Source organism: Anolis carolinensis, chromosome 2, assembly GCF_035594765.1.
Source record: "Anolis carolinensis isolate JA03-04 chromosome 2, rAnoCar3.1.pri, whole genome shotgun sequence".
Lineage (NCBI taxonomy): Eukaryota > Metazoa > Chordata > Lepidosauria > Squamata > Dactyloidae > Anolis > Anolis carolinensis.
The window spans coordinates 182,181,911-182,209,112 of NC_085842.1; the positions used below are offsets into that span (position 1 = coordinate 182,181,911).

The following is a 27,202-nucleotide window of genomic DNA, read 5'->3' on the forward strand; positions in this document are numbered from 1 at the left end:
TTGGTTTCTGGGATTGTGGCGCTGATTCACAAAATTGCATTGGATAGACCACATCAGCTCTAGCATTTTTAGGTATGTGCAAAGTTTATATCATAAATCTGTAATTTTGGTATGCAATAAGTAGATTTTAATGTAGTAGCCTTTTCTTCTAATAGATTTCCTCTATACTTAAAAGATAGTATTTTAAATACTGCATTAAAATACCCTGATTTTTTATGGGCAAGTGGAGTAAAGAGTGGTATGAAATATGTTCTGTATCGCGAAAAGAGCTGATGAAGTAAATTGATGCCATTTTTTGAACCAGCACATCAAATCTACTCAACAACAGGTCTAACATTTGAGGTCCCAAAATGTGTTGGCCACTGTAGCCTAAAGAGAGAGAAAGGACTGCAGAGAGATTGCATCAACCAACCTTTGCCCTCTTCTTCCCTTCATACTAGACTACTCCCAAAGGCCATTACTTATCCACAGAGGCAGATATGCTGTCTCTACCCTACTCCCCACCCAAAACAGTGCCACTGCAAGATTCTCTATGTGTAAGCTTCTGAAGGAAGTGAGAGCTGATGGAGACACTGTTCCTAGTTTGATGCAGCACCTTTACATTCCTGGTCTTATGGAACTGTGTAGCAGTAGTCCCGTAAACAGGGTTGACAGATATTTAACATGTCCACACTTATTCTAATGAATAAGTTTCCTCATTTCTATAAAATTTCCTCCGATTCTAGTACCAGTTAAGTCTTGATGGATGCAGGTAGGGCAGAGCCTGCAGCCAGAAATTTAGTCTGATGGCCAAACTAGACATAACAGCATTGATGCAATTAGCAACTATATCTCCCCCCCCCCCCCCCGAAAGTCAAAAGCAAATAGGAGTTTTATTTGCATTAGGAATTTGTGAAGGAGAATGAAGAGACATTATCCTCTCCACATCTGGACTGAGGCCAAGGGAACTGAATTACATCTCCCCAGAGCTCTGCAGCAGACGACTGGGACTGACACGCTGACTAGATTCCAAACTCCACCTTCATCGTACAAAAGCAGGTCCCCACTTTCTGCCTAATCCAAGCTGTGTCAGTCACAATGCAAAGTGAGTTGGAAGGGATCTGTGCATTTGTGACCTCAAAGCGGCAACCCAACCTCCCCACCCCTCAGCCGCCAAGCAGTGCCAGACAGTGCAAAGCAGGCTATTGAATTCCATAGGGTAGCTCCCGCAAACTCAGAATGTGCTGGGCTAGCTTCTCCACCAAGAAACTGAACTGTTACTGCTGGTCCCCAGGGCTGCTGTGCACCAGACGGATATGCGTAGGGTGGGGCACGCATCGGCTGAGCCATCTGTTGGGGGGTCGGGCGCTCACCATCCAGGGCCTGTGGCAGGAACGGAGGGTGGAGGGGCAAGAAAGTTAGAAAGGACCAACCAATGGACAAGGCAGCTCAGGGCCAGGGTACCCATTATAACCTGGGGTGGGGGAAAACACGTAGCATTCCAGATGTTGAGGACCCACTCGCGGGCCAGACTGCCTAGGCTGGGGGAAACTGGAGTCTATCAACACCTGGAAAGCCTCCACACTCTCCAGTCCTGCATAATATAGCCGTATGTCCCATTCCAAAACTTCACAGAGGTTAACAGTCAAATAATGGCAAGTAGTTGCTTAAAGCCATCTCAGTGGAAGTACAATGGTCTTCCCAAAAAGAGAGGTAACTTCAATATTGTTATGCAGAAGAATTTATGCCTCTATTCAACCCATGTCATCCCTTGGAGTCAAGGGAAGCATCCCATACAGGCTATCCACAGCACCAGCCTCTATGCAGGACACCGTACGTGTCAAAAACTAGAGCTTGTGCAAGGCAACTTTTTCCAACACCTCAGTGGAAGTTGGTGGATTTGATTTTGTGGGGTGATGCATCCATTCTGGGCTTTAGTCTGAATTGTCTGCCCAAAGTTCTGAACAGGAAAAGTGTTAAACAATTGCAACAGTTCATTTAAAAGTTCAGGCTCATACCCAGAACAGCTTCATATCTCACACACAAGTAAATCTCAAGCCTTTACTATGGGTGAGATCTATAAAAAATGCAATTCAGTTGTTCCACAAAAATGATTCTGAAGTTGAATTTACCATGTTCACTAATTTTCCACAATTATCAGCAGCCATGAGAGCCAGGAACTTATTTTTAAAGAAAACCAGAGATTAACTCTTGAGAACTATGTGGTTGCTTTTAACAAAATAGAATAATGAGAATTTCAGTATATCACTAGCATAGCCCTAACACACTAGAAGGGATCTTCAGATGTAGCAGACACTCTGTGTGCCTATGCAAAATAATTTCCAAGTCCCACGGCACTGAGTCTAAGTTCTACAAGGCTGTAGTGGATGCTGTAAGATCAGGGTGGGCAAGAAAGACAGTATTGTTTGGCAACACAAAATAATGATCTCATCGCAGCATATGCATTTTGTGCTTGGTATGCCAATTTGCATTGGAGGCGGAGGTATCCTAGGAATGTCATATGTAGGTTCAACATGTGATTTATCTTATATATATGAAACCCAAGAGGCTGCAGGGCGAAAAAAATGCCTGACTTTTTTGGATTTTCACCAGCTATATCAGTCTTTGCGAATGGAAGAATGATATCACAACACACAAGTTTCCTATCCAAAAAGCACCTCATTTAATGTCAACAGCAGTAAAGAGCATAAAGTGGATAAGATCTAGATCTAATCCTTTGGCAACTATGGAATCAGAAGACCTTTCAGAGTCAATGCGGATCAAGAAACTAATAAAAGAACAGAGGAAGAGCCCTTATAGGTTTGCCCAACGGCATATTTAATCCATCTTTTTGTTCCAACAGGAACCAGCAGGGTGCTTCTGGGAAGCTGCATAGAAGATCATGAAAGCAACATTAGCTTTTGGTTCCTTGGCCACTAGAGCTTAGAGGTATACAGACATTTTAACCAGTACTCACGTGTAGCCTAATCTTCCATGAATGTTAGCACAGTTTAGGCTGTATCCTGTGAAAATTCTATGCAAGTAATCTCCATTGAATACATTTGGGGGAAATAACTTCTGAGTAAACAGGATTAGAATCCAAAGACATGGCCATGTTAGGTTGCAATATCAGTATGCAAAGGGTTCTTGTAAAAGTTGCATCTTAGGAAGCAGACTTGGTCTACAAAAACTTATGCTACCAGCTTGTAATGGTTTTAAATAATGGTTTTAACATGAAGATAACGGATGGTTTATTTTATGTTCTGGCATTGAATTTTTGCCGTTATATATGTTGTGCTCCGCCCTGAGTCCCCCTCAGGGTGAGAAGGGTGGAATATAAATGTTTTAATAAATAACTTTATTCCCTCAGTCTCAAAGTTCTTACAAGATCTCTTTGCATGTCTCGGATTGGCACTGTGACACAATAGAAACTACAAGGAAGAGGAGAAGGTTGGGACTGAGCTAAAAAGGAGATTGTTTACATGCATAATTGGCTCTGAAAGATCCTTTGCTCCCTAGGGAGATTTCAGTTTTTTCATTCAGATTTGGGGGGAAAGAAGGAAGAAGAATCAAGTTACTGCTTTCAAACCTTTCTTGGCTGAAGAATGTTATGCTTGAGGCTCTCTAAACACACAAGACAATGGCTAGAAAGCAAGGGGGGGGGGGTGTACTATACTCTTCAACACTCCTCCTCCTGCCTCTGTGATGAGCCAGAGGGCTCTTTTGTGTTGGAAACTGGAAACTGTGACTAAGATTTGAACAGGAAGGCTTCTTTTATGAAAGCCAAGCAATGAGTCACAAGTTCTAGGAAGACAAGGTGTGTGTGTAAAACATTCATGGGTTGCTAGCTTGCCCTTGGCTGTCAGATGGCATTTTAACATAAATGCCACTGCAGAGGTTTTCTCTCTTTCTCTCTCTCACTCAATTTCTCTCCTGCATATATGTTTCAAATGTTGATCCTGCACTATGCACATGAAAATGAAGAATTCAAAGCTGCACCACTACAGAGAAAGCTACAAAGACATAGAATCATAGAATAGTAGAGTTGTAAGAGACCTCATGGGCCATCCAGTCCAACCCCCTGCCAAGAAGCAGGAAATCGCATTCAAAGCACCCCCGACAGATGGCCATCCAGCCTCTGTTTAAAAGCCTCCAAAGAAGGAGGCTTTTAAAAAATTGCTCTTCTTTGAGCACATCTGGAAAGTCCTACATTGGAGTCATATGTGTTACTTTGCTGCACAGAGGAAGTTTACACAGACCATTCAGAAATGTAATTATATAATTAAAGACTACTTTAGAGTGAAGTGGAGATTCTAAAATTCCAACAGCACAAACCAGAACTTTTTGGCTACAAGTCAAAGCTTCCAAACAAACATGGGAGATGCCTGCCATAGATGTGGGCGAAATGTCAGGAGAGATTACTTCTGAAACATGGCCACACAGCCCGAAAGACATACAACAACCCAAACATGGGAGACTGAAGAACTAATTATCTTGATAGTTTTAAGAACAGGTTTCTAGCTCTCAAGGCTACAAAGCAGGAAAATCTGAGAACAGGAGAGAATTTGAGCAAGCCTTCAAAAAGATATCTATGAATATTTTTAGGTCCCAAAATTCTTTCGTTTGTACAAAATACAACATATACTTCAAAACTGATCTTCAATTAAGTTTTAAAAAACAGATCCAGGTTCAGATTTGTCCAAGTAAGAGAAATCCACACAGTTCAGAGCAGACGCAGTGGTTCTCAAACTGTGGTCCCCAGATGTCTTAGGCCTTCAATTCCCAGAAATCCTAACAGTTGGTAAACTGACTGAGATTTCTGGGAGTTGAAATCCAAAAACATCTGGGAACCCCAGGTTGAGAACTACTGGACTAGAGGAACAGGCTGGCCTTATGAAGAGCAGAGAATCTGCCTCCCAATGCAAGCAGGTGTTATACTGGGCCATGTATTTCAGTTCAGAGCACTGCAAATAGGAACAATTTGGCTCCTTGGTTCATGTGTTTTGGATTAAGGTGTTTTGGGGGAAAGGGACTCCTGGTGATTCAAGTATTTCACTCTTCCATTCCTGGAAACCTCAACTGTAAGGGATAATGTGGCATGTTGGTTTAAAGCTTCCCCATCCTGGACAGACTCTTGACTGAAGGTGTCAAACACCCAGAGGCTTACATTTCTCTTCAAGTCTTTGCACTGTTGTCCTCCCACATTTTAAAAGGAAGCATCCCACTCCACCTATATAGATTGCTTTGTCTCTGGGTTGAGTCCTCTTGCCTCTAGAAAGCTGGGCTTCCTCAACCTGCTGATCTTCAAATGTGTTTGGCTGCAGTTCCCATCATCCTGAATAGCTGTAGTGGCAGGTGATGATGAGAATCACAACTCAAACTACCTAAAAGGAACAAGGAGCCTTCCAGCAGTAACAACGATGCCAAATATGGCTTTCAGATATTGCTACACAGCTACTATCATCAGCCTAAGCCACATGGGGCAGAGGTAAGGGATGCTGGGAGTTGCAATCAACAAAATGTGGAGGCCTATATAGTCATTATACCTGAAACAGAAGAACTTTGTGATCACATTAGCAAGAGCCTGGGCATTAAAGCTACTGATGTACTGCTCTTCCAGGGAAGATCCTAGGCTTGTGTAAATTTCCTGCTCTGTCACTCTTTGGACTCACCGTGACCTGGAAAGGACTGTTGGGGATATGTTCTCCTCCAAAGCGCACACAGATGACATATTTGCCTGGCTGGGGTGCCGTGTAGAAGATGTCAAAGGTGCCGTCCTCATTTTCCACCACATCAACGTCCACCTCAGTGCCGTCAGGAGTACAAACGGTGCATGTCACCTTGCCCTTCCCGGCAGCCTTGGCATCCACGGTGATTACCGTCTCTTCACCAATCTGGATGGTGGGGCCAATGCCAGCTCCTGGCAGAAGGGAGATCCATGGGGAATGGAGAACTTGATCCTGACCACAAGCCCTCTTCTATGACATGCATAGGAGGTCTCAGCCCAAGCTCCCAGCCTCCAATCCTAGCCAAGAAGACTGGAACTACCAACCAATTCTATGTTCAGGCAAGGAAATTTGAGAAAAAAGAGTCAGCTTTCCAAATGGTTAAAGATTCAGAGGTCAGCCGACTGTGGTATGGAATAAAATGGGCCACTGCAATCCCGATGTAGCCCCTTAAAATGTAAAGCTCTCCAATGGACTTTCAGCACATTCAATCCTGCTGAAAATCCGAAGTAAGATGTTTCACAAATAAAAATATCTGCATCTATGCATTCCCACATGGATGAGTGTATCTAAAATGTAATATGGAGTTCCTCTTAATTACATTTGGCTCCATATTGTGAAAAACCCTGCCTGCCTAATTAGGAGAGAAAGGTGGCTCTAAAATTCAATAAATAACTACTTCCCACCCCCATAACCATAAGGTCTTCCAAAGATACTTTTAAAAGTGCAATCATAACACCTGGAATTCTGTTCAGCAGCATTTGGCTATGTTCAATTCTTGACTGGGTCCTTGCTGTATATGGACCAAGAATCTATCTTCTAAGCATTTCAAAGTGATAAAAGGCCCAAATCACACCCCACCACTTCCTACTACTTCCCAGATACTTTGACCTTCCCTTCTTTTATACTTCAGTGCCTTCTTCCATTTGTCTTTGGCCTAACACAAAGTTGGAAGAATGAGAGAAGGCCTACTGAGTCTCTCCTGATGTTGTGCTGAGTTGAGCAAGGAGGCAGAACAGGGATTCAAAACCCTGCTAGTTGGCTCTGGAGGCTGGGAACTAAGTCGGACCCCACTGCTAGCTTTCTGTATAAACTCCAAGGAACTGACCAGATAGCATCACACTGAAGAACTAAAGCAAGACTGAATTAGAACAACCATAAGCAATGATTGGGCCCCAGCAGAAGCAGAACTAGTAGTAGAGGAAGCAAGGGAAGTTACAGCAGAGGGCAAATGGGGGCATGCCAGTGCCAAAGTCCATCAGAAGAGCAGGTTCCCCACTGGAAAAGAATCAAGGGCTTGATATTGTATATCGGTTTGGGGCTCATATTGGGAAAAGGGCAGGATATAAATTAATCAAGTAAATTTGGACACAAAATAGGAACTCAGAGCCCTTGCATGCTACTTGAGATTGATTTTCATTGTTCTATCCCACTTAAAAAGGATTCACTTGAGGGAGAAATGGTTTTTGAACATCTGCTTGACATTGACTATAGGACTATGTCTAGAAAGGAGCTCTCACTAGCCCTTCCTTGGCACCCCAATGCGACTGTATCGTGTGCTTCTGCAAGAAGCCATTCATTCAATACAACCTGTGGTTTCATGTATCCAGGTGAAGTCCGGGAACATATCCCCATGGACATGAGGGTCATACTGTATCTAAATCAGGTGTTGAAGTAGTACTACTGTTCAGAGACTTTATCTAGGGTTGCAGCTTGAGATATAATTGATTAATTAGATGGGTCACAAGTTAAAAGAATGTTTTTTTACTCAGTTTGAATGTAGTATGCGTAATGCAGTATGGAATACACATGTCTCTTTAAACCTTCAGCTAAACAGTAAATAGGTTTGTGTTTATCCTCTACAAAATTTTGGCATGAGAAAGGAAATGACCACTTAAACTGAGCATATCTAGTTTAAATATATATGATCTCCTAAAGGAGTCCCTCTCCCACTTGAACAGTTGTTTGTCAAGGTGTTTTTGGATTTCAACTTTCAGAAGCCCCAAGAGATATGGCCAATAGAGAAGGACTTGGGAGTTGTAGCCCAATAACACCTAGAAGCCTGTAATTTGGGAGACAATGAACCAGAATATATTGACCAATCCCAGTGGAATGGAAACCTTTGCTTTCTTTTTCAGTCGTGAGCAGAGGTGGGGTCTAAGACAGATACAGAGAACCATGCAAGGGAAATGATGGGGAGGGGGGAACAGAGCAGGTAGGAATATTGGGAGTGGGGTGGGGGGAGTGGGAACGCCATTAGCAAGCTGCTTACCTAGCCCATGACCTCCAATCGACACTGAGGTGAAAGGGCAAAGAGCAAGAGTAATCAGGGTGAGACAACAATCACACGGAACAGTGCACAATTAAAACTACTACAAGAAAAACCACACACAACATGACATTTTCCCTCCCCACAGTGGGTAAGCAGTGTGGCCGGATGTGCCCGGCAAAAAGCAGTCAGTGTGGGGGGTGTGGCATTGTTTCAGCGTGGCTCGCCCTAAGCCCACCCCAAAGTATGCCAGTGACCCCTTTGCTTGGAGGAGTTCTTACCTGTGACTGTACACTTGCTGGCATCACCAGTGGGCAATGCACGGATACGGTATGGCGAGTAGGGAATTTCATCCCCACCGTACTTTATAAGGATGGTGTAGCGACCTGTCATGTCAGGCACATAAGACACAGTGTAGGTGCCATCTTGGTTGTCCCGAATAGTGGCCTTTTTGGGTTTGCCTTCAGGATCCTAATAAGAGAAAGAAAGGAATGACAGGAGGGCGAGAAATTGAGTTAGGGCCAACAGAACAAATCAGTTGTAATCCCAAAGGTACTATTATTGACACCTTGATTAGAACACTAATTCAAGCATTTAAATAAATATTGACTTTGAGATGAAATTTTTAAAAAATGTGTGTTAGAAGTTACTGTATTTACAGGACAATGATAAATGTGAGCTGTGTCTTAGGCCTGAAAAGAAATGAGGATCCAAATCCTGTGTGAGCTAATCAAGTAAACATGACTTGTGATCCTAAATGCATTAAGCACTAAAGTTATGATGATCCATGCCACTGTGTTCTCTATTTCTTTGTATGGTTATGAAAGTTGGACAGTAAAAAATGCTTATAGGAAGACAAGCAACTCATCTGAGACGTGGTGCAGGAAAAGGGATCTGTGGATGCTGTAGACAGCTAAAAAGACAAATCAATGGGTACTACAGCAAATCAAGCCTGAGCTCTCCCTAGAAGCCAAGATGACTAAACTGAGAGTGTCATATATGGCCATATTCTGAGAAGACATCACTCATTAGAAAAGGCAATCATGCTTGCTAAGATAAAAAGCAGTAGAAAAAGAGAAAGACTGTATTCCAGATGAATATAATCAATCAAGGAAGCCATAGTCCTTGATCTTTAAGACCTGAGTGGGCTTTTGATGGCCACTATGAACGTCTCTTGTTCATAGGATAGCCGTAAGTTGAAGTTGACTTGAAGGCAGTTAACAACAAAACCTCTGAAATAATCGTGGCAAGAGTGTCAAATTATTGCACATCAACTGCTTCTGCTATCTAACTGGAAACTTACTGACTGCCTGTACATTTTGACACTTCTCCCGCCCTCCCCCCCCATCATTCTTACAGCTATCTAAAGCAAGAGCAAGAGCCTCCACTTAGTCAAACTCTACTTACTGTGATCTGAACAGCCAACAAGCCCTCTCCAGCATCCTTGGCATCGATTGTGAACTCCACTGGCAGACTGGCAGGTACACCGGTCGTGTTCAGCCCCGGGCCACTTGCCTTCACTTTGCTGGCATCATGTGTGGGTAGGACCTTGACCTTGAATGGGCTAAAGAAACACAACAGCCAAAGAGATGTTAATAACATCTTGATGTTTTGATATTGAATAGATTGCAATGAGGTTTAACCTGCCGTTAAAGAATTGAGATATGGACCCCAGCATTACCCCCAAGGTCAATCTTGTAGGCCACCCTGTTTGAAGCCACTGTAATCTGACTAGCACACAAGGTTCAACTTCATGAATGGTCCCTTTGGGGCGGAGCTTGCACGTTTGCTGAACAGTCCTGCTGCCAAGCTCCTCTGTCAAAAAGTGAGTCAAAATATAACTTACTCAAGGTCTAATTAGATTGGAATAGACTCAAAGTTCAAAGTTATCAAGGAATAAGGTCTATTAGTCCTCTCCTGAGAAAAAGCACTGGGTGGTATGTAGAAACTGATTTACAACCCTGGCCTCTCTACCGCTGTATACAGAAGCCGTTGCTGCCATAATTGACAAATTACAGTAGCTGAGAAGTCAGGGAGAAAAGTAGAACAGAAAACAATCAGCTGAGCAGATGAGATAGTGCCGCTTTTCACTCAACAACACACTAAAGATTTAGAAATGGCTTCAGAAACCCCAAACCTTTCAGAAAATATAGAACAAAAGCTGGATCTTCTGGTGGAAAAGGGCTCAAAAGCTCGATGGAACAGCTAACTCTTGAAGTTAGACATATTAGAGAAAAGATGGTTGAAAGTGTGATCAAATACACCTGGGCCTTTCCAGCATTAATAATTATTTTCAAAGATGGGAAAATTTCATTACAAAAACCCCTGATAAACTTAAACCTGACTCAATCTTCACAGGGAAAATCTTCAGGAGAATAAGGAGAACCGGCAAATGAAGAAAATGAGTCTGAAATGGAAGAACATCCAAGAGCAGAACAAGAAACTAAAGAAGGAACTACAAGAAAAAGAACTGAGAAATCTTGCTCATCTAACCACTACAGAATCCCCAATAGAAGATACATGTAGCTCTTCATTCATGTTTGACCTGCAGACATGTCTGTAGTTGGATCTATTGATATTGGTAAATATTTATTGTAATTATATAGAGGAGTAAAATCTTACCAGCAAAACCAGGAATATTAGTCAGTCTAATTTCCAAAATAAGCAGGTGGTACTCAAAACATTAATAATTATTATTATTATTATTATTATTATTATTATTATTATTATTATCACCAAGGTATAAAAATGGGGGAAGTGGCTGAAAAATTAGTATGAAAAAGGAGGGTAGTGGAAGGTCTGGAAATAGTGATAGATAGGAGGGTTGTGTTAAGGGGGAAGAGATTAGGAGAGGGGATAAAGGGAGGATGGGTTTTGAAGTATAAATTGAGTCTAACATAGGGTAAAATGGTCATAAACTATGATCTCATTCAATTTAATCTCAAGAGGCATTCTCTCACCTCTTGCCTACAATATGCGGTTCAAAATTAGATAAACCATTTTGTTATTTATTAATTTGGGTGGGGTGAGAATTATTGAGTCATGATGTCCTAAAGGAGAGAATGACATGACACTTAAGAAAAGACCTTAAAAGATCTGTTTTCTTTAGTCTTCATGATAAGAAATTATATCCAAGATCCTTCTTGCTTTATAACCTGTTACTACCCTGTTTCCCCGAAAATAAGACATCCCCGGAAAATAAGACCTAATAGAGGTTTTGCTGAATTGCTAAATATAAGACCTCCCCCGAAAGTAAGACCTAGCAAGGTTTTTGTTTGGAAGCATGCCCGGCGCCTGCCAATCAGAACACCAGAGCATGCAGAATTGGTAAATGTACATAACAGTTGTACATGGAAATAATGGTAGTAACAAGAAATCTTAATAGGATTCACAGTTTGTCCGGTTATGTTGGTTTGTGATGACAACTACTGTACAGTATATAATAAATGTTCTTTTTTTGGTTCAACAATAAATGTGAATTCTTCTTCATGGAAAAATAAGACATCCCCTGAAAATAAGACCTAGAATATCTTTGGGAGCAAAAATTAATATAAGTCACTGTCTTATTTTCGGGGAAACACAGTATTTGAGGAGTGGGGCAACTAGAACCTTGATAATGTATGTCAAGAGTTAATATGCTAAGCCTCTGTACCACAGAGGCCTTTGAAACTAGTGTTTGAATTTAGACCCACACCAGTCAAACCATGGCCCATACCTACCTGCGTGGCACTTCCTCATCTCCATAAATTACAGCAATATTGTATGGGCCCTCCCTGCTCGGCACATAACTTGCAGTCTGAGTTCCATCAGCATTATCCACCACATCCACGGGCTCAACCACCCCTGCAGAAAAATTACAACAGGTGAAGAAAAAAGGCAAGCCCCACAAATCAGCACTACTAGCCTTGGCAATTTGGGATTTTTTGCTTACCTTTGGGACCCTGGACTTTGACCTGGAGGGGTGCCACACCTGCCTTGCTGGTATCGATAGTGAAAGACTGGGGGACATTGGCTCGGACCACACCTGGAGTCAGGCCAGGACCTGAACATTTAACCTTTGATGAATCCACCACATCATTCACCGGCACTTTGAAAGGACTCCCTGCAGAGAAGACAGTGTTGTTTGAACTAAGAAGCCAAATCTGTATCTGGTGTCTCCCAATGAAGGCCTCCTAAGATGACGTTCCTCCCATTTCCAGCCCACTTTTGTTAGTGCCATCCACATTTGCAGTATCCCACCTGGAATGTAGCTACCAGTTTTTTTGGTCTTTAAAGAGGGATGCAGGTTTTGACAACTGGTGTCACTTACTCAGCACATATTCAGTCGGTAGGGTTTACCTGAGCAGCAGATAACTGCAGTAGCAAACCTGATGCTAGCAGCTATACCTTCTGGCTTATCTGTTCATTCTATCTCTTTTAGTTTGGTTTGGAAGACACACAACAACAACAAAGGATATATCTAAATATTCTAGTGCCTCAAACGGTAAGATCTGGGCATATTTGACTTGCTAATTCCAAAAATGGCACCAGTTTTCCCCTATTAGCTTTGGCTTTTGAGACACAGAAAATAGGCCTAATAATAATAATAATAATAATAATAATAATAATAATAATAATAATAATACTTTATTTATACCCCGCCACCATCTCCCTGTGGGGACTCGGGGCAGCTCACAATATTACAAAAGTAACAGCGCAAATACATAAAAAATACACACAGTTTAAAACACAAGAAGATGATAAAACAGAAGTTAAAACAAAGGTTTATACAACAGTAATAATATCAATAGTAATAACACTCTCCATTCTGCTCACCTATTAAAAAGATCAAGGTATTTTAATATAGTGTTTAAATTAATATCTTTTAAGCATTAAGGAAACATATTAAAATTTAAAGGAAGTGCTACTACATGAAAATCTATGTATTTTATACAAAAAGTACACCTTTATGACACAAACTTTCTCATCATCTGGTACATAATATCTAAGAAACTAGAGGTGATGTGGCCTATCAAATGTAATTTTCTGAATCAGAACCGCAAAATAACTCCAGGAACAGGCCTAAAAAACAAAGATGCCAAGATTTTTCTTTGGTTGGGTTGTTGCTTAAAATAAACCTACAACCAAATCAGATCAGCTACATGAGAAATGTGGAAACTCTGGCCCTCCTATTGTTCCTAGCCATAGGTGATATTGGCTGGGACTTCTGTAAGTCCAAGTCCAAAACATCTGGAGGGCTAGAAACAGTGTAACCCACCCCATTCTTAAGGAATACCTGGTACTTGGTGGCCATCGTAAGTGACATTGAGGCTGTAGGTGCCTGGCTCATAGGGAATGTATTCCACAGAGCAGCTGCCATCTTTGTTGTCAGTGCAGGACATCTTGGCTTCAGAAGGACCTTCAACAGCTAGACCCAGTCCACCAGTACCAGCCCCCCTGGAAGGGAAAGAAAGTTTAGACCATTCATTGTGAGAAGTTCCTTGAACTCTGAAACAGAACCCTGTGCAATTTCATTTTCACAGGCTCTTGCCTCAAGCAAGGTCTTAACAGTGAAGGAGGGGGTTCCTTTTCAGTCAACCCCAACGGGTGTGGGGATGTTATTTTAACAGAATTAGATAAAGGTTAAGTTTTGTGTGAACTACTTTCTCATTGACTGTAATCTTCACAAGACAACACTTTCCACAGAGTAATAAAAGCATTTACGGTCTTCTTAAGGTACAACTGCAATGCTTTGAGGGAGAAATGTCATTTTTCTAAAGCTCCTTCTCTGAAGGGCTTTAAACAGAAGCTGGATGGCCACTTGCCTGGAGTGCTGTATATTTTTGCATGACAAAAGGGGGTTGGACAGGGTGGCCCTTGCAGTCTCTTCTAATGCTATGATTCTATGACAGGACAGAGCAGACAGTCCAATATTTAAATAACTTTTGCAGTCCCTGAATACTACCACTCCTCTACCAGTTTTACCTGGTCTCCACAGTGAATTTATTTGGCTTGTTTGTAGTCCCATTTTGGATGCCAGGGCCATGGACTCTGACCCTTGTAGGATCACACCCTTCTGTTACTGGGACACGGAAAGGGCTACTGGGCACAGGGCTGCCATCATAGGTTACATCAATAGAGTGGACACCTGAAAGATAATGGGAAGGAGAAGAAGCAAAAAACCTGTTAGGAAACAGGAGTCACATCTTGTACACCTACTTATTGTCAGAACGTATAGCAAAGGACATAGCCATACAGCCCCATCCTCATGAAGGACTGCAAATTCAAGAACCCTAGTGGGCAAATCGAATGAAAAGTGATGGGAACGGCAGTCCAATATCTGAACTGCTGCATGGTTCTCATCTTTGTTCTAGTAAGAATTAAACTCATGCCCCGGCTGAGCAGCTGGATACAAACATTCAAGAAATAGATAATTATTTTTTCTCTCCTTTGCTCTCTTTCTCTCTCTTTCATAGGTGTGTACTAACCCAGTGGTAGCCAACCTTTCATTCTCCAGGTCTTTTGGACTTTAATTCCCAGAATTCCTGACCATTGGAAAAGCTAGCCAGAGCTTCTGGGAGTTGGAATTCCAAACTTTGGACACCACTATGGTGGTGTCTAACTTCATTGACACCACTAAACAGGGCAGGTTGAAGCCCTGGCTCAGACAGCCCAAAATTCTTTGATATTTCAGGCAAGAAATTTAAGACAGAGTTCACCTCCTGGGGAAGAAATGAACAGGTCAGAAAACATGCCTTTTCCTAGACTATAACTCCCAGACCCCCCCCCCCCCCCAAACATGGCCACTGGCAGAAGATTCCAGGAGTTGTAATCCAAAAAAGCAATTTTTCTGAGGTCTGTGAGTAAAATGAGCTACTCCATTTTAAAATGCTGCCTCCCAAAGCAGGCCACCTACCAAACGGTAGGGCCACCCCAGGTTCCTGTCACAGTATCACCCACCCTAAACCTCTATTATCAACAAAAGATTCAGCTATATTTCCCAGATTGAGACTTTCAACAAATTTCCTCTTGGAAAGAAAACAAAACAAAGCCTAAAACAAAAAAGTCTTACTTTGTGCTACTTGTTCCTTTTTAACTAGTCTCTGTCTCTCCCATTCCTAAATTTCAGCTGGGTTCCTCACTTGGAAGAAATACTCCCCACCTCACCCCCGCTCTCACCATCTTCATAGGGTGTGTACTCCACATTGTAGGTCCCATCGCCATTGTCACGCACATAACTCTCTGTCACGTTTCCAGAGGGATTTGACACTCTTGTTTTGACATGAGGGCCTCCGGTCTTCGTCAGCGTCCGCGCATCCACATTAAACTCAGTGGTGGCCTCACGAAAAACTCCTGGGAAATATGAAGGGCTTGCATGAACTGTGCCACACAAAAGATTGCCTCAGAAGGGAATATCTGGACTCTGCCCCAAACCACAAAATACACTTCATCTTGGTTCTTAGCTGAGGAAAAGTACTATTTGATGAAAGTAGTATTTCAAATTGCACTTTTGGGTTGATGGTACATCTACCCTGTAGAATTAATGCAATTTGATGCATTATTCTGCCTTATTTGCTAGTCTCTACCACAGCCTAAACACTCTTATTGTGAGGTGCTAGATTAATGCAAGGATTTGTAAATTAGTCCATGGTTTAAATGTGGAATGTCTCATCCTTATGTCTAAGAAGACAATTTAAATATACGGAAAGAACGCCTTCAAAAGTATTTGAAGTCAAAGGATTAGGATTTCTATTGCACCGTCCTCATGACTGGGGAAAATTAGAAAGTATTCCCAAAAAGCAGAACAGGTGACACAGAATCAGAGAGTTGGAAGGCATCCCAAAAGTCAGCTGGACCAACTCCTTTCCAGAAGCTAATGATCCAACCTTTCTGTAAAAAAGCTGCAACAGAAATTGCATGCCCACCTTGAAGATGCAAGTTTCAAAATAGCCATAAGAGATGGTTGGTATTAATAATGTGTGTGCAGAATTAACAGTAACTATTAGTAAGTTTGTATTTTCTCTAAATACCAAATGAAAGCACTGATTTCAGTTAATGTAGCCATGAGTTACTCAGAAAAACGAACATATTATCCACATTCATAACTTATACTATGTAACAAAATTTGGGGAAAATCTGTTCCTGTTTAACTGTGCAGTACTTACTTTGAAAGTAGTTTATACAGTAGAGTCTCACTTATCCAACATAAACGGGCCAGCAGAATGTTGGATAAGTGAATATGTTGGATAATAAGGAGAGATTAAGAAAACGGCTATTAAACATCAAAATAGGTTATGATTTTGGAAATTAAGCACCAAAACATCATGTTATACAACAAATTTGACAGAAAAAGGAGTTCATTACACGTTAATGCTATGTAGTAATTACTGTATTTACGAATTTAGCACCAAAATATCATGATATATGCGTTGGATAATCCAGAATGTTGGATAAGTGAGTGTTGGATAAGTGAGACTCTACTGTACTACAAAACCTTCATCTTTGTGGCTGCCACAATCTATGTTGAATTGGTTGACACTCGATTAGATATGCATTGAAAAATAGCAAAATGTGCTGCAGGATGTCCCACAAAATTAAAGTTTTTGGAGTTTAATAAACTTTTTCCATGTCTTTATGATAGAGCCAATTAGGAAATGACATTGATAACCCAGGAACAAACATCATGTTACACAGTGTTATATGATACACTCACTTATTTCTTTACTTAAAAATACAGTTTTGGCATTTTGTTTGGTTTGTAAAAAAGGAAAAGCTTTCCAATCCCCAAACAGGAAACACCCTTAATAAAAAGGGACAGCCTGCCAGTTTTATAAAGCAAAAGCTTTCTAGTCCTCAAATGAGAGAAATATTTTACAGTAAGAAAGGATGGCACACTATGCCCATGTTATTCCATTGCCTCACCTTTGCCTTCCACACCGGGCCCATAGACCTTAACTCCAGAGGTGTCCATAGCTGGCTCCACATTGAGCTTGCTGGGAAAGTTTGGAATAGGCTGCCCACCGTATTTGATTGTGATGGTGTAGACACCCGGGCAGAGAGGGATGTATGTGATGGTGTATGTGCCATCCCCGTTGTCCCGCACATGGACTTCAGCTTGTGTGCCACTTTCAGAAATGATCTCAATGGTGAGCTCAGCGCTACCAGCACTGGAGCAATCCACGCTGAACTCTCCAGCCTGTCCCACTGTGGCATGTTCCAGGCCAGGGCCAGAACATTTCACCTTTGATGGGTCAAAGCCAGGCACCACCTGGGCTTTGAAAGGAGAGCCGGGCACATGGGTATCAGCAAAAAGGATGTTGATGTTATACTCTCCAGGTTCAGTGGGCAAATAGGAGACTGAGCACGTGCCATCTCCATTGTCCAAGCATTCAATTTTGGCCTCGCAAGGGCCCTCCACAGTCAGACCAAGGCCACCATTTCCAGCTCCTTTGGTATCTATGGTAAAGGGGGCAGGAGAACCAGCCAGGCCACCCTTCAAGCCTGGACCATGGGCCTTCACCTAGGGTTAGGGGAAATGGGGGGGGGGGGGAGAAAGGAAGCAAAAAATCACGTCAGACATACATAATAACCACGACACAGAGCATGCTCTTATGAGAGCAATGTTTCATCACAGGAAGGCAGAAAAATCCTTTGAGAATAGTTAACTTGCGCTCATAAAACAAAATATTGATGAGCAAGATAGATAACTTATTTAGGTTTCCACCCACTACCTTGGTCTTCCACTATGGTAGCCACAACTTCCCCCTGTAGACCAAAGACTCAAAGGAATTAGGAGGAGGTTGTTCAATATCCTTCTCCAGCTCCTTCAAGTGTTCTGCATAGCAAATGCCACAATTCCCAGCCACAATATTTTACAGAAGGACTACTCCATGCAAAACACAGAGATTATCATGTTGGTAAATAGAAAACATCCAGAGCCATGATGCCACCCATTAGGTCACAAGCTCACTGTCAGATCAGCACTACTCTTTAAATTGCCTCTGCGTCTGTCTGTCTCTGTCTCTGTTTGATGTGTTTATGGGCATTGAATGTTTGCCCTATGTGTGTATAATGTGATCCGCCCTGAGTCCCCTTCGGGGTGAGAAGGGCGGAATATAAATACTGTAAATAAAAAAATAAAAAATACTCTTGAAGAAAGAAGGACTGAAACTTCTTTCCAAGATACATCATGGGATGCACAAATATTGCAGGAAGGCTATACTGGCCCTCTCATTCCACATAACATGAGCAAAATTCCAAGTCAGGATTATATTCGAAAATATAAGACTCAGGCAACCTACTTCCTACCTAGTTCTCCCCTATGTCCACAGCAAGGAGGTCTAATTGATGTGTGTCTAGAGCAGGCATGGGAAACGTGTTTTGGACTTCAACTTCCAGAAATCCTTGCCAGCTTACCGGCTGTTAGGAATTGTGGGAGTTGAAATCCAAAACAGCTGGAGGATTGACATTTGCCCATGTCTGCTCTAGAGTCTGGTATGGTAACTTTGAAGTCGAGGCTCACCTTCCCTCAGGCAAAAGTATATCACCGTATTGAACCCAGACTGGTTAACTGCATGTGAGCTTGAATAGCCAACCATAGAGTGCAGCAGCCAGAATGTCTTTCTGAAAGTGCTACAGTGGGGGTTTAGACTTCAAGCTTGCACATTCATCTCCAAGCCAGTCTCCTCCACTCCATATGTACATTGATATTGCATTTTACCTAATGGAATGTGATCTTCAAAACCTGCCTAGTGTTTTAATGGGAATCAGAACTCATAAGGTCTTAAAACCAGGACCTATTGATTAGCAGTAATTATCTGCCATCTCATCTGCCATCTCCCTTTCACTGCCTTGTTCCTTCTGAGTGTCACTACAGTCTCTGTGATAGCTGCAGGGGCTGAACAATAACATATGGACTGGGACAAAGGGATTCCTACAGGAAAGACATTCCAGCTAAAGTTTAGGAAGAACAGATTGTAAGACCTTTTGGTCAATGGTGGAGTGTGGCAGTCTCCTTTTCAGGAGGTTTTTAAACTGAGGCCGATGTCTGATGGTCTCAGACAACTGCCAGAGTCCTAGAACTCTGGAGGTCGACAAGAGGTGGCTACCACATTGAAAGTCTTGTACATTCAAACTTTTCCTTTAAGGGCAATAAACTATCCCAACCCAGCCATCTTCTGACTGGGAACTCTCACCTTGGATGGGTTGGTGGGAGGCACAGCTTCCACAGGGAAGGGGCTGCCTGGAACAGGCACTCCATCATAGGTCACATCCACCTCATAGGGCCCTTCCTCCCGGGGGATGAACTTCACCACGCTGTTGTCCGAGCTGAGTCCTGGTTCCACTTTGCAGGGTACAGGCTTGTTTGAAGGGCCTGTGATCTTAGTAGCCACTTTGCCTTGGCCTCCAGCCCCCTTGGACTTGACGGTGAATTCCTGGTCTTTGCCCACTTCCACTTCTGCAAGAATGGGCTGTGTGTAAGCTCCCTCTTCATACAGCTCTGTTCTAACCACAAACACCTAATCTGCCCCACAGGACCCACAGATTCTCGCAACACCAACTTCCTTTTCCTGTCTTAGTACCCAAGTACTAGGACAGAATCACCAAAGCTGAAGTAAGAACTCTTTCTACAAGATCAAGGAGGGGAAGCTTTTGGATTATGATTATGCTCCATCTACCATAACCAAGAGGGAGAGACTGTGGGCATTGTTGTCAAAATATCTGGAAGAGACAAAACTTTCTCAACGTCTTTTCTAGCAGTGGTTTCCAGATTTATGCCACTACATCCCAAGACCAGTAGAAGGTGGCAAGGCGAAATATCCCATATCTAAAAGGCTTGGGACCAGAAATATTTTGAATTTCTTTTTGGAGTTTGGAATACTTTGAAATGTGAGATACCCTGAAGATGCAACCCAAGTTAATAACTAAATTCGTTCATGTTTCATTACACCTTATATACATAACCTAAAGATAAATTTGTACACTATGTTTTCAATACTTGTACACAAAACAAAGCCCATTGAACAATCAATAAAAGAAATGTGTCACTATCTCAGTCATACCTGTGGACAATTCTGAAGTATTTTGGATTTTGGAATTGAGAATAAGGGAGTTTTAACATGTAATATTTTGGACTGGCATTAAGCCAAGAAGAGAGAGAAATGTTGGCACAACTTTGATTTCCTGATTAACAAAGAGACCTGTGGAAAACTTCCAGTTTTTTTGGACCTGGCTACCATTCAGGAAGGAAAATGTTTTATGTGAATAATCACAAAGGAAGTCCCTAAAGACACGCCTCTTCTGCAAAAGTGTTTTCCTTCCGAGTTTTCTCTCATGGAATTTACAAATTATAGCCATGAAGGGTGGGTGAGGGCTTAAGGGTTTACTTTCTCTACCAGTTGTTTGGGGTGAAATTGCCAATTTTCTTGTCAGGGCAAGAGCTAACAGTTTATGCCAATACACAGTACAGACTGACCCACCAGAATCTATATTGCATGGGAACTGTTCTGCTTCCTATGGTTAAATCAAAGCCAGTGTCTTCAGTCTGACAGGAGATGGGAAAGGAGATGAGGATAAATTAGTGTTGGGATAGACTTCAACCTTGAGGTTTGCAGATGTTGAACATGCAGCTGCCAGCTAGAACTGCAATACAGAACAGCCCCATATTTATGGGAAATACATTCCAAGTTCCCTATGTGGATACCTGAAACCATGGATAACAGTGAACTCTCTGTTTTGAATATATATGGGCCAGAGGTATACCATAAAATCCAATTGGAGGACCTAGGGAGTTGCAGAAACATTTCCAGGGTGGATATTATTTGAAGAGCTGGTAAGTAAAACCATGTGTATTGAATCCAATAGATAAAGGGGTTCAATTCCCTCTTCACAGCTAGTAGGGCTTGTTGACGATGTCAGGGCCAACACTTCAGGTAAAAAAAAAAGGGAGAGCAAAGATGCAGACCCATCATCATGACCCAGGACAGGTTCTAGTACAGCATTTTGCATGTCCTTCCAACCATTAGGAAAAGCAGAAATTGGCATCATTGTGTTCAGAATTCCAGCTAGCTTATACATACTGTCTCCAAGACCGGAGATCTTGATTTTGCTGAGGTCCAGGGTGGGTGCCACTCCCACGTTGAATGGGCTCTTTGGGATGTGGTCTCCTCCATATGTTACGTTCACTCCAATGTTACCCTGTAAGACAGGACTCAATGGTGTAACCTATCCTCTACCGCAGCAGCAGCCTTCTGATGCAGCTTCTCTGTCAGCCTCCCTCCAAAAAACCCTCTTTTTCTGCACACTAACAGGACCCTTCTCTGAAAACACCTGAACAAATGAGGGTTGGTGGAGTGTGCTGTCGTCAAAGCTCAGCTCTTGAACATAGATACGGAGCAAGCCTTCTGCTGCCGTTTCTTCTTCCATTGGTTTAACAGTAAAAAGAGAAGTTTAACTCCCCCCCCTCCCCCCATGAGCTTGAAGATGACACTACCACCCTCTTTTTCTCTTAAACCTTTCAATTCCATGAGATTCATGCAGACATGAAAGGCAAATGGCCATCAGAACACAAAAGGGGTGAAAAACTAGTATTCTTCTCAACACTTCTGAAGTTGGAAGTAGCAGGGGACATTAGGGTGGAAGAGGGTTTGAACTCCATCTATCAATCAGCCTCACTGGCATGCAGCCCCATTCAACATTCATGCACAAATGTGACATGGGATTTCAAGAGATTCCTTTCCCTTTGACCAGTGGTTCTCAACCTGTGGGTCCCCAGGTGTTTTGGCCTACAACTCCGAGAAAGCCGAGCCAGTTTACCAGCTGTTAGAATTTCTGGGAGTTGAAGGCCAAAACATCTGGGGACCCACAGGTTGAGAACCACTGCCTTTGACACACCCTTCTTGTGATAAACTTTTATTTTGTATTTAGATTAGGATCTTCAGTGCTTGTAGATTGTGTCCAGACAATGGCATGGATCATTGTCTGCTGTGTGCCTTCAAGCCATTTCTGAGTTATGGCAACCCTATAATGGGGGTTTCTTGGCAGAAATTGTTTAGACTGGGTTTCCCTTTTGTCTTCTTCTGTGACTTGCCTAGTGGGTTTCAATACCCCAGCAGGGATTCAAACCCTGCTCTTCAAGTGTGTTAATTCAACATTCAAATCACTACAGCATGCTGGTTGCCAAACACTCTTTTACAGGGGGAAAACCCTCTTTCATAGTACTCTGGAAACAAGACTATACTTACATGAAGGTGATACACTTCTCAATTATCCTAAAGCTACTAAATAATAATAATAATAATAATAATAATAATAATAATAATAATAATAATAATAATAATTGGGTGCCGTGCCAAAAGATCTCAGCTGGCATTTGGAAACAATAGACATTGACAAAATCATGATCTGCCAACTGCAAAAGGCCAACCTACTGGGATCTGCACGCATCATCCGAAAATACATCACACAGTCCTAGACACTTGGGAAGTGTTCGACTTGTGATTTTGTGATATGAAATCCAGCATATCTATCTTGTTTGCTGTGTCATAATAAAATAACAACAACAACAAAAATAACAACAACTTTATTTTTATATCCTGCCTCCATCTCTCTGAAGGGATTTGGGGTGCTTACATGGGGACAAGCCTGATCCAATGAAGATTAAACCAACCACAGATTAAAAATTCTGGGATCTCCTTTCCTAGTTAAAATCTGCATTGCACATTCTGGCTTTAAGACTATTGCTTTAAGTGTGTCCAAACTCTTAAATCTACCCATCTCTTCCCCATTGACTTACCTGTTGCACAGGGGTGTACTTGACAGTATAGGTGTTATCATGGTGATCAATTATTTCAGAATCTCTAACAGCCTCTCCTTTGGCTGGGCCAGTGAATTGGACATCCAGCTTGGCCTTACCAGCTGCCTTGGTATTGACTGTGAAATAAGTTGGCTTGCCAATCTCTACACCTGGGGAAGAGATGGGGGTGACCAAAAAGGTCTGTTACAGACCACAGATAGCACTTGGGGGCATAATGTTCTCAGACCACAATTAACATCATTCCCCAACCACAGGATTTTCCCAAGGAGTGACAGTAAATGCACTCCAGCAACACTTGGAGGTGCATCCGTTCCCCAGTCCTGACCCATAGAAAGGGTTATCTTAACAATACACTGATTGCCAGCAGCTTCACTGGTCTCCAGACTTAGCGACTCAAAAATGTTTTTCTAAAGCCTCTTCCATATTGATTTTAACATCTTGCCATAGTTTATTTTTAAAAGGGTATGAATAGATGCCTGTAACCTTTGAAGTTTTTTCCTGTCTTCATGGCATCCTAGGGAACTTTTAGAGCATCATTTGTTATGTATGAAACTGATCTGTGAGGAGCGGGTGCAGAACTTGTTGGGAAACGTGTAAGATAATGGGGGAAGAGAGAGAGCTTTTTATTTAAAACAGTGGTTCTCAACCTGTGGGTCCCCTGGTGTTTTGGCCTACAACTGCAAGAAATCCCAGCCAGTTTACCAACTGTTAGGATTTCTGAGAGTTGAAGGCCAAAAATCAGTGGTTGAGAACCATAAAAAAGCTCTATCTCACTATATCATGATCATAAGATTAACTTTCCACAAATGGTCCATAGATGTTTCCCGTCCAATATTGCATACTCTTTACATTCCCTGCATGTGGTAAATGGGGAGATATTTCAAGCCAGCCTAGCATTTCAATATATCAACACAGTAGCAGAGTGTGCCCAGCTTTGCTCCCCATCTTTTCCGGCCTGTGTTCCTGAAGGCAAGGTGGAGCAAAGCCAATTCTTAGAGCTGAAGCCATAGTTACCAGCGATATTAGGAAGCCTGGAAACACTTTGATATCCTATATGCAAAGTATCACTGCACTGAGGAACAAGCCTGCTTCTCCAAACCCTTTCCCCATCCTGTTCTAAGGAGAGTAAGGGAGGAAGCTGTAATTCAAGCATCACTCTGGATTCAGAAGCAGATGGAAGTCATATGTTCCAAATTCAAGCTTCCACAATGTGAAACGTTTTATTAATAAAAACACACTGCAACTCTCTATGCTGTGCAAATTTCAAGGAGCCTTTTCCTGCCCTTGATCTCACTCCAATTTCCCAGCCACACACCCACTGCCTGAATCACATTGGTTTACACAGTGTCCCAACTCACCATTCCTGTTGAGGCCAGGTCCCTCAGCCTTCACCTTGCTAGCATCATGCGAGGGGTCCACTTTAATTCTGATGGGGCTGGTGGGGGTGGCCTAGAAATTAAGAGGAAGGCATGAACACCCCAGAGCTTCATCCAACTCTATTTCTCTCACAGACACAATTTGACAGCATCCACCCTAAAAAGTGGGCTTACCTGGTCAGCAAAAAGCACCATGATGGTATAGCTGCCAGCACCATGGGGAGTATACTTGACTGTGAATGTGTCGTTGTCATTCCGAATGATGTTAAAGTTGATGTCTGCCTCGGCTGGACCCACAACACCTGGGGCACACTTAATCCCAATGCTCACATCACCTGGAAGAATGGATACAGCTCAATAGGTGGGCCATGGCAACTGATTTAAAATTGGTAACCAGATGCATCATCATAGCCTGCCTCAAAAATGTGCTGCAGGTCCCTAAGAACAGTTCACTTTCAGTGTATTATAGCTTCTGCTAAAACATTTGTTCCCAACCTTTTTTTGACCAGGGTCCACTTTAACCAGGGACCACTCTCCAACATTAGTACCAAAAGGGTTACGAATCAGTTTTTGGTCAACCTTAGAGCTGATTTGGTTATCTGGGTTGCTGATTCAGAAAATTGCATTGGATAGACCACATCAGCTCTAGTTTCCGATACAGAACATATGCCACCCAGTAGTTGCCATCTGCTCGCCCACAGAAAACCATATTTAATAATCTAGAGCTGATGTTGTCTATCCAATACAATGGTCAGCTCTGCGGAAGTAAGAGGAAATAAAATTAATAAATAAAGGGGAAGGAGCTTAGCAGACCGGATTTTTGTTCTCGCGGCCCACAGGTTGAGAACCACTGTGCTAAAGGTTGTGTGTCTTTACCCCAAAGGAAAGCATTTTATGCCCTTTGCACAAATGCACTTGCACAAACAATGCCTTTCCCTCTACAATATTCCACCCAGGAGTAAGACTTGGAGAAGGTATTTTTAATTCTAGCTTCTACACCACACCCCTGCAACAAGCATGCACAGTTTTTAAAAAAGGCAGGTTTGAAGCCCAAGGAAATCAAAATCCAAACAAATTAAACTTCCAAGTTCTGAACAAAGATGTGAGAAGTGGGCCTCCAGAGGTTTGGACTTAAAGCTCTACTCAATATAATACAATGAAAAAGGCAATTGGGAAGTGTAACAAAAAGAGCATCTAGAGGGGCACAAATCCCTCCCCAGCAATAAACATACTACAAAACTATACTGGAATTCTTGAAGAAATTTCCAGTGTTGATGCTAAGAGAAAGCCCCACCCTGTAGACCTTAGAACTGATTTCCAAGTTTGTATGGAGGGCTACAATTTCTCTCTATCCTCAAAGCCAACACAGTATTTAGCGGGTTAAGGTGAGAGGGAAAAGGGGGACTAAGATGGCAAATAGGACTCTACTGCAGTAGTGGCAAATACGGCATTCCAAGAGACCCACAAATGAAAACAAGTCTAGGCTCACCTTGTCCAGCCTCTGTGCAGTCGACTGTAAAATAAGTAGGTTCGTGAGCCTTCAGGCCAGTTTTCGCCACACCGGGACCATATACTTTCACTTTGTTGGGGTGACTGCCAGCTCCAACATTCACCTAAGAGACACAAATACAATGGGGCATTGTTGGCTGAAAGGGTAGGAGAGGTCCCTTGAGGTAGGATGGACATACTTCACAACTGAAAAAATATAGCTGTCACAGAACTATGGGAGTTCTTGCTGGAATGTAAAGAAAACACTTGCTGATTTATCTCTGGGGCTCTTGTCCTAATGTTTTAAAGAAGGTAAGTGAAGTTCCACTGCTGTTGTTACAGACGGATGTGGTTAATCTGAGACAAAATAACCCAACCTTCCAAAAACAGCCAATACAATATATTTGAGATCATTAGGGCAGAATTATGTGACCTACAAAGGCCTTTTTTGATTCTCCAGGGTCCCCATAGCAAAACCAGTTTTAGTGAAGGTGAGAGAACCAGAGATCCTGCAAGGACAGCTTAGAGTCAAAATCCAATGGCTAGTCCTAAACTAGAGTAGACCTTTGTAACCACATATTTAACGGTAAGTTAACATTAATGTCCTATTGATTTTATGAGCCTTTCTATTTTTGGATTTAGGCCATAATGCCCTACAACAAAACCTGGGGCTTTGTGTTAGTGTGTGCGGGTAGCGTTGTTGATATTATGCAAGCCATAAGCTAAAATCTGGTCACCCCTGGTTTTGAAGGGAAAAAAACCCAAATCAAGACAGCCCATAGAGATGGAATTAACCCCAAGATCTCTACAGCCTTCTCACTACTAGACCAGAGGGCACAGCCACAGCTTGAGGATAACTTAACAATACAAGAACATCATCCAACACTGTTGACCTCACACTCAGCTAAAGTACAGAACAGCAAAGGCAATTTATTTCCAGTGGAAAAACACTATTAATCGAATGGGAAAAATATTGTTCCACCATAAACTGGAGCCACTTGCTAATGCAAGGGTAAGCCAAGTGCAGTCTTTCATACTTTGTTGACTGCAGCACCCATCAGTTTTAGTCAGCACTCCAATAATGCCTGGAAGGCCTTGCATTGGTGGAAAGGCATATCTTGGCCTAAATTCTTTCAGTCCTGATTAGAGATTCATTAACTCCATTAGATTTAGTGTCTCATTAGAGTCTCATTAGATTTACCTAGTGACTCACTATTCAACAACTGATTGGTCTTGTCTAGTTGGGACTCACTGATTAGATGTCAGCCCTCAATTTTGACCCCTGGGGTGAGCCCAAGGGATTATCATATTCTTTCCTCTTCATCAAACCCTTTTGCTTACTGCTGCAGGGGAAACAAGACTAACCCTGTAGGGACTGTTGGGGATGTTGACTCCTCCCCAGGAGACCATGGCTGTGTGCTTCACGGGCTTCTTGGGCACATAGGAGCAGCTGTAGGTACCATTGCCATTGTCCTTCATGGAGACATCCACGGGAGATCCATCAGAATCCTGAGATGGAGGCAATTGGAGAAGATGACTTTCTGGCACACATTACTCCCCACTTCCACAT

The 27,202-nt window shown here is 42.3% G+C and overlaps 1 protein-coding gene across 10 annotated transcripts in view; it reads right to left on the reverse strand.

The window, feature by feature from the left end:
* flna (filamin A) overlaps nucleotides 1–27,202 on the reverse strand; it is an 89,919-nt gene that overhangs the window by 19,914 nt on the left and 42,803 nt on the right. For 2 of the 10 annotated variants that reach the window (XM_016991188.2, XM_016991187.2), the window contains exons 14-31: nucleotides 26,998–27,141; nucleotides 25,634–25,757; nucleotides 24,319–24,479; nucleotides 24,127–24,217; nucleotides 22,748–22,917; nucleotides 21,033–21,150; nucleotides 19,149–19,411; nucleotides 16,876–17,473; nucleotides 15,133–15,306; nucleotides 13,939–14,101; nucleotides 13,250–13,410; nucleotides 11,906–12,076; nucleotides 11,694–11,817; nucleotides 9,382–9,538; nucleotides 8,256–8,445; nucleotides 7,978–8,001; nucleotides 5,652–5,899; nucleotides 1,255–1,362 (exon numbers count right to left, since the gene is read on the reverse strand). In XM_016991188.2, coding sequence (XP_016846677.2) covers nucleotides 1,255–1,362; nucleotides 5,652–5,899; nucleotides 7,978–8,001; nucleotides 8,256–8,445; nucleotides 9,382–9,538; nucleotides 11,694–11,817; nucleotides 11,906–12,076; nucleotides 13,250–13,410; nucleotides 13,939–14,101; nucleotides 15,133–15,306; nucleotides 16,876–17,473; nucleotides 19,149–19,411; nucleotides 21,033–21,150; nucleotides 22,748–22,917; nucleotides 24,127–24,217; nucleotides 24,319–24,479; nucleotides 25,634–25,757; nucleotides 26,998–27,141 — 3,189 coding nt within the window. Of the gene's footprint in view, nucleotides 1–1,254; nucleotides 1,363–5,651; nucleotides 5,900–7,977; nucleotides 8,002–8,255; nucleotides 8,446–9,381; nucleotides 9,539–11,693; nucleotides 11,818–11,905; nucleotides 12,077–13,249; nucleotides 13,411–13,938; nucleotides 14,102–15,132; nucleotides 15,307–16,875; nucleotides 17,474–19,142; nucleotides 19,412–21,032; nucleotides 21,151–22,747; nucleotides 22,918–24,126; nucleotides 24,218–24,318; nucleotides 24,480–25,633; nucleotides 25,758–26,997; nucleotides 27,142–27,202 lie in introns of all 10 variants that reach the window. The other 8 variants (XM_016991192.2, XM_016991189.2, XM_062971245.1 and 5 more) reach the window with 6 other exon arrangements.